General features: G+C 49.0%; 6 protein-coding genes and 1 pseudogene across 7 annotated transcripts in view; all 7 read right to left on the minus strand.

The window, feature by feature from the left end:
* Positions 1-610: 610 nt before the first annotated feature.
* TEOVI_000833200 (Ribosomal L28e protein family/Mak16 protein C-terminal region, putative) lies at positions 611-1441 on the minus strand (the record flags this gene model as incomplete). Its single annotated transcript, XM_067223576.1, has 1 exon — positions 611-1441. One exon carries the CDS (start codon positions 1439-1441, stop codon positions 611-613), a length of 831 nt encoding a protein of 276 aa, XP_067079677.1.
* A 313-nt stretch (positions 1442-1754) lies between these two features.
* On the minus strand, positions 1755-2801 carry TEOVI_000833300 (uncharacterized protein; the record flags this gene model as incomplete). The annotated part of the gene is made up of 1 exon (XM_067223577.1): positions 1755-2801. The coding sequence occupies one exon, from the start codon at positions 2799-2801 to the stop codon at positions 1755-1757; it is 1047 nt and encodes a 348-aa protein (XP_067079678.1).
* A 259-nt stretch (positions 2802-3060) lies between these two features.
* Positions 3061-4374, minus strand: TEOVI_000833400 (MORN repeat, putative; the record flags this gene model as incomplete). Its single annotated transcript, XM_067223578.1, has 1 exon — positions 3061-4374. One exon carries the CDS (start codon positions 4372-4374, stop codon positions 3061-3063), a length of 1314 nt encoding a protein of 437 aa, XP_067079679.1.
* A 355-nt stretch (positions 4375-4729) lies between these two features.
* On the minus strand, positions 4730-5179 carry TEOVI_000833500 (centrin-4; the record flags this gene model as incomplete). Its single annotated transcript, XM_067223579.1, has 1 exon — positions 4730-5179. One exon carries the CDS (start codon positions 5177-5179, stop codon positions 4730-4732), a length of 450 nt encoding a protein of 149 aa, XP_067079680.1.
* Positions 5180-6738: 1559 nt separating this feature from the next.
* TEOVI_000833600 (peptidyl-prolyl cis-trans isomerase, putative) lies at positions 6739-7077 on the minus strand (the record flags this gene model as incomplete). Its single annotated transcript, XM_067223580.1, has 1 exon — positions 6739-7077. The coding sequence occupies one exon, from the start codon at positions 7075-7077 to the stop codon at positions 6739-6741; it is 339 nt and encodes a 112-aa protein (XP_067079681.1).
* Positions 7078-8269: 1192 nt separating this feature from the next.
* On the minus strand, positions 8270-8965 carry TEOVI_000833700 (cyclophilin-type peptidyl-prolyl cis-trans isomerase, putative; the record flags this gene model as incomplete). Its single annotated transcript, XM_067223581.1, has 1 exon — positions 8270-8965. One exon carries the CDS (start codon positions 8963-8965, stop codon positions 8270-8272), a length of 696 nt encoding a protein of 231 aa, XP_067079682.1.
* Positions 8966-9449: 484 nt separating this feature from the next.
* Positions 9450-9554, minus strand: part of TEOVI_000833800:pseudogene — a 913-nt pseudogene continuing 808 nt past the window's right edge. The window contains exon 2 of the mRNA in view: positions 9450-9554. This exon is cut by the window's right edge and continues 3 nt beyond it. Coding sequence covers positions 9450-9554 — 105 coding nt within the window.

Genomic DNA, 9554 nt, shown 5'->3' on the forward strand with positions numbered 1-9554 from the left:
CCAATAGTGAAGCGGCTGCCAGTCACTCCCTTTGTCTCCCAAGCCACTAAAGCACCACGGGTTTGTGAAATAAGGGGGACACGACATGATGTATATATGTATATATACGTACACATGAAAATTATTAGTGACCACTGAAAATGTTGCTATCTCACCCAGCAGTATTTACCATCAGGGTATCTCCTCACTCGTATCAGTAAGGATTAGAAAAAAAAAAAATGGCACACAACATGCTTACTCGGTAGAGGAAGGAAGGTAGAATTACTGATAGAGGGCAGAAATAATAGTCAACAAACCTTCAGGCATCAAAGTCGCGGCCCACAATTACTGCTTCTGATTTCTCTTTTTTAAAACGTTGCCGCTGATTGTGTGAGTGTGTGTTACCTTTATTCGCGCGCTTCAGAGCGCTACCCCACTTTAAAATAACACACAACAGAGGACGCACGGCGGCCAGGAAACTATGCCTTACCTGTCTGTCGACGCATTTTCCGCTCCCGCAAGTACAAGAGAAATACACAACAGCGGAACTGTCGAAATCACCACTTAGTACTGCTCCCACTTCACTTTCTTTTGGAGGCTCTGCTCTCTGTGCAAACTTCGGACTTATCACTCACCAATCCAAATCAGCCGTGCGGACCCGCTTAGAAACGGGCTCTTGCTCCACCTCTTCCTCAATTACAAGCCGCTGCCGCCGTGTTCCACGACCACTACGGTGCACCACCGAAGAATCACCCCTTTTGCCTATTTTTCTATTGCTTTCCTCCATTTCTTCTTCCTCATCCAACTCATCGTCCATCACAAACTCGGGGAACTCCTCATCCTCCTCATCTTCTAACGCTTCGAACTCAGTGCGGTCCTCCTCACGATCGAGTACCCGCTCAAATGCCTCAAGACTGCAATTGATCACGCTGTCATATGTCCCACTTCGCAACCGCTCCAACAGCTCCTTCTCCACTTCCAGTTCCAACCGTGCCGCAGCTTCTGCCTTTGCCTCGCGACGGATCAACTTATCCTCCTGGCGCTTGTTTACGGAAACGTACTCCACCTTTGGCTCTAACAACATCTTTCGGCGCCGCATCAAATACTGCTTAAGTCGCAGCAGCCGGGCCTTGACCTTGTTCACAAGCTTTTGGTCCCACCACTGTAGCTCTTCATCAATCTGAGCAAGCGCACGTGGAAAATTAGCGTCAAGTCGGACTTTCTCCCATTGCCGCCGAGGCAGGTGCGCACGCTCCGCTGTCTTGACATAAAGGTAAAGCTCATCGTCATGTTCGACCACTGTGGCGTATTGTGCGTTTGAAAGGGGGCATACACCACGTTGGCAGAGACCTGTCACGTTGTACGGGTTGCGGCAGAAACGAGCCTTATCGTCGTGCGTCTTAACTTTAAATGAACAGAAAGTTTGCCCCATAACGTTCCACATCGCATCATCATGGTTCATCGCTCCAGTGTACTGAACACACGCGTCGCTAGTGTGTGAAAAAAGCGGCCGTGTACTGGCAAGCAATGGGTGTATGCACGCTGTCCTACGTAGAACCTCTAAACGTAACCTTCGCGGAAGAGAGCCCTCAGATCAGCAAGGAGATGAGAATGGGCGGTTGTTTTCCTAACAAGATAAAGTGATGAAAAAGGGTGATAACAGTTGTCAACTATATGCTCAGACTGATGAAGCTAGAAAAAAAATTGATAGTAAAACCTGTCAAGGCACTTTCCTAGCCTCTAGATGGGGATAAGTCATTTGAATGATTCCCTTATCACGAAGGCACGTCCGTCAGCTGAAACAGTGGGTGTTCTGGTCCAACATAATCTCGAACGGACGAAAGAGCTACAGCGCCAAACGGCACACCGAATGCATGAAGCTTCAACGCCTCCGTGAGGCAGCGCTCCAGGTCACCCGAAAGAAACAAGGTCACAACAAGGGCACAACGGTGATCGTGCTTGTGCGGATCGTCCGCGAGAATTGACCGTAGTCTCTTTTCACTACATATATCGCCTTTCCACTTAATTGTCAAAGAGTGCATCATTCGTTGCGTGGCACATACGCGCGCAGCGTCGCTTTCAAATTCCACGCAAAACTCCTCGTAGTCTCCCCGCAACCGTTGCAAGTGGTCGTCTGCACACCTTCCCTGGACCAGGATAGCAAGACTCACCCATGCGAGGCACATTGCTGTGCTTCCCCTCAGTCTGGTATCACTTCCACAGTTTGAAGACATTGCATCTAGAGTGCCAAGCGCGCGGCCAAAGATTTTCTCTGCATACTCCGCCCGGCCCGTCGTCATCAAACGCTTGCCCATCTCAATCAACCGAGCGATGTCTACTGTCATTCGCTGTCCGACAACTGAAGCCGTATCAACTGCGTCGTCTTGCACTGGCTGTTGCGGGGATAACGGAAGTGATGATACTACGGCAATACTGTCACCACGTTGGTACGAAGCCAGGCGTTGGCATACCAACGCCACCTCAGAAACCAGATTCGCAAGTGGCTGGTGTAGCATGTCCGCAATCTCTCCCCTGTACACAATGAGAAGGAGCGGCGTCCCCTTTTCCTTGCCCAGCTGCGTTCTGGCGGCACCGAAGGCGTCATCGCTACAATTCCACAGGTGCAATCCCAACCTCGTGCCAAACTCGGTAGCGGCGGCCTTAACAACCCGTTCAAAAGCGATCAAATCTGCTGCAGTGACTGCATCAACATCCGCCTCGTAGCACAGTAGCAGGTGATCAAAACTACTGGAGGTGAAAATAGACTGAAAACTATCTACGCTGTCAACTACGGACACGCAGAATTCGCCTAACGATGCCATAAAGTGCCTCAAAAGCAAATAAGCGAGGGTACGCATGTGCACGTAATTTTTGTTCCACAGTAAAATGGAGTATGGGAAAAGCGCAGTGAAGAAGGCAGTCATACACTGTTGTGTAAAAAAAGCACGTAGAAACATATTGAAACTGAGGTGTGGTCCGAAATCACGGCAAACAGTAGCAACTGCGTACTAACGTACTGCAACCGGGTATCCAGCCGTTTTCCTTTTCTGACTTTGTAAGGGAAGCATTATTTTACATGGGTCATGTTGGTGCATCCGCCATACAATCGATCACCTCGTCTGGCAAACCCAACCGCATGTTGAGCACCGGATCCGGCTCTTCTGGAGCAATTGGGGCACCCCTTCCCCCACAGTAGGAAAGAGAGGTCCCCTCAAGGTTACAACCAGGGACTACCTCACAGTGAGGCTCGTCATGGCTCCACGTGCCACGGAAAACGCGGCCATCCCGTGTTTTGATTTCACCCACACCATGTCTCCTGTCATCTAGCCAGTCACCAGAGTACTCAACTTCCCCGCATTGGTACACACCTCGTCCGCAACGCTTACCGCCTCGAAACTCACCCTTGTAGCTACATTTTTTGTCTTGGGAAACAAACTCACCATCGCCATCGTATAGTCCCCTACACCAGGAACCCTTATACATGGACCCGTCGGCGTATGTGCATTTCCCGATGCCATGAACAGCACCACTGCTCCACCCTCCTTCGTACTGAAGCAACTTACTTGTATATGTCCCCGTGCCGTGCTTCCGTCCGTTACACCAATCTCCGGTATAAACATCCCCATTGTAGTAGGTCATCGTTCCACGGCCGTGCTCATAGCCGTTTCGCCACTGGCCTTCGTACCTAGCCCCGTTAGTATAGAAAAATGTTCCCGAGCCTTCGTACACGCCATTCACCCAATCGCCTTTATACGCATATCCCTCACGGTACAGGTACTCTCCGTATCCCCGTATTTGGCCGTCAACAAAATCGCCAATATACAGCCCTTCAGGTTCCGCCAGCTCGCCCCGACCATGCCATTTTCCGGCCAGCCACTTCCCGCTGTAAAGTGTTCCAAAGTTAGGGCTGCAGCACATGCCATTACCATTGCGCACTCCGAAGAACCATTCACCCTCGTAAATATCGTTATCTGCCACTCGGCGCATGACGCCCGTCCCGTGCATTCGGCAACTTTTCCAATTGCCTTCATACATATCGCCGTTGTCAAAAGTAATGGATTGATACCCTTCTGGACTCATTGCCTTCAATCGTTCACGTACAACAATGAGCAGTTCGTCAAGAAGAGCCTGTGTGCGCTCAGATGCACGCTGCTCCACTAACTGCAGCTCCTCTCGCCGCTCATTCTGCTTTCGCAGCAGGTGTCTTAGCGACTTCTTGAAGTTCAAACATTCTATATGACCAGCCTCACGCTCTCTAAATGTCCTCTCAACTTCCTCCTGTGCTTCCAGCGACTGCCGCAGTATCTCTATCCCGCCCTTAGGGAATGTTGGGGGGTTCACGGACGGACAGGAACTCCACATCGGCACTAGGCCGATTCCTGATCCCAAAGCCATTGTGTGCGGACCTTTTTACCTTTGGACCCTGGAGACAAACAAGCAAAGCTGGCGCAGCCTAAGCGGCAGGAAGCACCAATAGGACCTCTACCCAGGCAGCAATGTAGGGAAAGTCAAACACAGCGACAGGTGAACGACACGGAAGCCGCCCCTCAGACAGTGTGATCAACGTCTTCGATTACACAAAGAGGGAGAAAGTATGGAAATAGGAAAAAGGGAGGAAGTAAAGATAGTTTATAAAACAGTAAAAGTGGGGTGGAAGCTGTAAGGTCAACAGCGGATGCGCACGGAGATCGAATGGAAGCTCTTCTGTCAGCTCCAACACGCATACATACCTAAAACAGCATAGACCCATCTATTTGCCACGCATCTGCATCATGACGCTCTTAAATTCTTCAAACGACACTTCGCCATCGCCATCTTCATCTGCTTCGGCAATCATCTCTTGCAGCACGTCATCGCCGGGGTTTTCTCCAAGGAGCTTAGCCACCTCCTTCAGGTTTGCAAACGAGATTTTCCCCTTTTTGTCCAAGTCGAATAACTGGAACGCCTTTAACACTTCCTCTGGGGAGTCCTTCTGTGCCATCCGTGACTTGACCATCCGCTCAAACTCCCCATATTCAATGAGACCATTGGCATTGGTGTTCATCGACCGTACAGTCCGTTCCACTTCATCCCTTGGAAGGTCTCCGAAACCCAAACCCTTCATTGCCAGTGCCATTTCCTCCGCGTCGATAGCTCCGGAGCCGTCCGCATCGAAGAGATTAAACGCTTCACGGATCTGTTCATCAGTAAGCGCCGCCATTGTGGCAAAACAAGCTCGGGCCCTGTTACTGATTATTTCGTTAACAGTGGTGTCCCCTTAAGCGCACACAGCTGCAGAAGTGAATATCTACTTCCTTGGAGAAATGTAGCTCACTAAGATGAAGCACCAAGAAGCAGAAGATAAATCAACGGTTCATATAAGGGAAGGAGAGTACAGCTCCACCACCCACCAGCAACCTAGCGTAAGTACATATAACCGGATAATGGTATGTGGTACGAAAAAAACAAACCCCACACATACAATTGTACCTACTTGGACGACACCAAATGAGGTTAAACCAACCACATGGAAAAAAAAGGCACAGCATGCCCAACTTCTTCGCAGCCGAGTACCCTAACACCACAACGGTTCAACAACACCCTGCCATCCCACACTTATCCTTTTCTTCTCGTTGCACGCCTGTCAAGGGTTCACCTGATGCTTCCGTTTCAAAACGACATGGCGGCTACAGAAAGTCACTAATAATTCACCAGAGATAGCAGATGCGTAAGCAATGGACTTCACTAAACAACACACAAATTAGTGAGAAACGCAAAATACCCTGTCCGCACCCCACACACACCACGCATGAACGCAAACAAACTGACGATGCTAAATCCCGGAGACATACAAGTTGGAAATATAAGCGGAAAAAGAAGCACTCGATAAAACGCACAAAGGATAAACCAATCCCCGCACGAGCGGTTTGCGATCGCATACCCACACCTCCGGAAACGAGGACCACAGATAATGTACGCTAGCACCGGCTTCAAGAAAAGTAGCGGAAGCAGCAACTTGACATCAGGGAGTGAATTGGTGCCAAACCATGTTTGCACTCCTATCCCAAGGCACCGCAGTACAGCAAACAAACATCAAATGACCACATACAGGCAACGCTTCCCGGGGGTCCGTCGGACCGAGATGAGATAACACAAAGCAGACCGGGGGGGGGGTTCTGCCTTCCTTTTGAGGGGCGCTTGACAACATCATTCACAGCGGCTGCCAGTTGCGTGGTCGGGGGTAGAGCGTGGTCTATAATTGCTCAGTTGTCAACCGGGCTCGGAGACCTACCATCACTGAAGGCAGTGTCTCAGTCGGCCCGCAGCCACCGTCCACAAGCATGCGCTGCACCGCTCAACGGCAGCAAGCTACACCAAATAACCTCCATTGATAACTATTGTACGACCCCACACCATCGGGAGCCCACACCTCCTCTCAACATCCCTGTCCCACTTTTGCTAACAAACAACAAAACAAAGGGGGAACAAGACTTTACCCATATAACACAACGACCCTAAATTTTGGCTCTCACCCCCGGTATTCCCAGCAGTGAGTAGCTCTGTGGATGTCACTTAAGCACAGCCTTTACAATGACAACCTCCATTTATTTCACACACTCACCAACACCCCCGCACATACCCGTACGTCATGCAGATTACTTTTTCGGGTGCTTCAGCAAAAGTGCAAGACACGAGGCACGTATTGATTATAACAGGAGCATTTTTTCCCTCCAGTTCTCAGATAATTTTACATACGCAGCCGCAGCGCTACCACAATTCTCAAACAACATCCAACAGCGTGACCTCAAACACAATGACAGTGTTAGGAGGAATTATGCCAGGGAAACCAGTTGACCCAAAGGCCAGTGATGGAGGCATGGTGAGCCGACTGCGCTCACCCTTTGACATCTGCACAATTCCCTCGTCCCAGCCTTTGATGACCTCTCCGCATCCAACACGGAAAACAAACGGCTTCCCCCTTTCAATAGTGGAGTCGAACTTTCGACCATCAGGCAGATATCCAACATAGTCCAGTGTCACGATACTCCCCTGACGCGGTATCGTTTTGCCATCGCCCTCAATGATCTTGTCCATCATAACGCAGTCATTTCGCGACATTTCCGCCCTACCGATTGGTTTGCTTCAGCTCTAGGTAAATAAAGTCCACTTCAAAGACTTGTTAGTCTTCCCTATAATCGTTTTGTTTCTAGATTTCCTCCTTTGGAGGCAAATTACCTCACCTGACGATTGCTCTCCCTCTCTCTTTCTCTCTATTCGAAAAGAATTCGATTTGTAGCCTAATGCACTACTCTGTTATTGCCTTTTACTTTATTCTATAAAGGCGATGGGGCTTCTTGCTTTGTTCCACGCAAACTACGAATCAATAACAAGTGACTAGGTAGAGGGAGGGTGAGTTGTTTGCATTGGAACGCTCTTCGTTTCAATGCATGCAAAGAAACACTCTGGGAACTGTTTACTTGCCCCTCCAACGCTGTGAACACCCATTCGCCTACGACTCTGCGTCGAACAGACGTAAAAATTGCATTATATCCGAGGAACGGCAGATACCCATCGGGGTGCAAAGGTGCGCCATTTTTTCATGAATACACGGTACGGAGCTTTAAAAAAGGGTCATTGCTCCAGCAGGAATGGAGTCTTATCATCACCAGCCAAGTAGTTAACACGATGAACACGTTAACGAAGAAGAGATTTTAAAATATAATAAGTAGGGAAAGTGTTCAGTTGAATATTCACCTGAACGGTGGCTCCAATCGATACGGCCGACAGTTTGCACACAGTTAGATAGAGTCCCACACCGGAGGTGCGAACCATAGCGTTAGGCCCTTTTTTTTTAGAAAAGGGGTTTAACTCTCGTGTGGTAAGCTCAATAGTCCTGCCAAACGAGTAAGTGGGAGTAACTTCCCAATCAAACCAATCCGGTGGATCAAACAACCTACTGTCAGAATAGATATCCATCTCTGATGAAACCAGCTCCTGCAAGGTGAAGAATCACTAAAACCTCGGTGGTCAAAGTGATCACTTCGGGCATTGCAGTATTTCGTAGGACTTCCCGCAGACCTCACGTTAGTAGGGGATATTGTTCCCTGCCACGAAGCAAACCAAGCAAATTCTGCAAATGCACCCAGTTAACTAAAGGGAAACGTAAAACAACAGTAGTCTCCACCAAAGACAATGCTTATGGGTGAACGATCCATAAGAAGGCATACCACTCACATAAACAGGTAACGGAGGCAAAACGAATCCCAAAATATATTTATATATATTTGAAAATATCGCGTACGCACCGCCACTAATAACGAGGAGACAGAATGTCAAGAACCTCCTTGCCTGGCATCGTGTGCAAAGCCCGCTCCCCTGACAACGCACGTTCCGTGTCCTCAAGCTTATCACCACTACTCTGACCGCATTCTGTAATCCACGCTCGACTAACCGGCGTACCACAGCTGGAGCCAGATAAAACGGCGACACGGTCAACCACTTCCCATCCATCGATAACCTGTCCGCAAACAACAAATTTGCCATCTAAATGGTCATTCCGTGCTAAGTTGAAAAAAAACTGTGAACCGTTTTGATTGGGGGCGCTGTGCGCCATTGCCACCGTTCCTCGAAGATGTTTCCCTGCCTTACCCTCAAAACTCTCGTCCGGGAATGGAAATCCGAACACACTAACATTTCCTCGTCCATCCTTCAGCAAAATATCACCCCCTTGCACGATAAACCCAGGGATGACACGATGAAATGGAATACCTTTGTAAAACAAGGGGCATTGGCTGTAACCTCGCTCACCAGTGCATAGTGAACGAAAATTTTCGGTTGTCTTGGGAACGATGTCGTGGAAAAGCTCAACACTCACACGGCCGAGTGCATCTCCCTCCACGGTGACGTCCATGAAAACCACGGGGTTCACCTCATCTCGTTCGTACGGTACGAAATACTGCAGTATCCTCCCGTTAATTAGCTGTGCTAAACGCGTACGATGTAGCATTAACACTAGCAACGCGACCAACTACCGATAATACGCTACCTTACCCTTTCTTTAACAGTTAAAAGAAAATAAGCCGCGCGAACACACAAATCAAATATGATAAGTTACCTAAAGACTCTAAAGGAAACATTGCGACTGCTTCGCGCTGGGAGCAGTAAAGACCACGAATCACCTTGTGCTTGTGTACAAGTTGTTTCTCTTTAATCTCCTACTTCATCCCTATATCGCACAACGTGGTAGTGCAAATATATGCTCACATGTTTCCTATTAACCTTGAATCCACCCTCAGGCGGACCAGCTTCTTTTCTTTGTTACCCAATCAGTTTTGACGTACACATACCATATACAGGAAAAGGGATAAAGCTGCCTCAAACCTACTAAACCCGGAACAGGGCGTGCGCTCGGTTGAACACGCAGCGATTCCCCCACAAAGATATAAACATTCGTGTTCACAACACCATATATGTACGGAATATCCAAGTTTTTAGCACCCGCAACCTGCCTTTTGCTTCGGTGGCGGTGGGCGCTGAGCCTCCGCCCTCGCTCTCGCTTCCGCTTCTGCCCTTGCTCTTGCTTCTGCCTCTGCCCT

Source organism: Trypanosoma equiperdum (genome assembly GCF_001457755.1).
Source record: "Trypanosoma equiperdum strain OVI genome assembly, contig: ctg_1901, whole genome shotgun sequence".
NCBI lineage: Eukaryota > Euglenozoa > Kinetoplastea > Trypanosomatida > Trypanosomatidae > Trypanosoma > Trypanosoma equiperdum.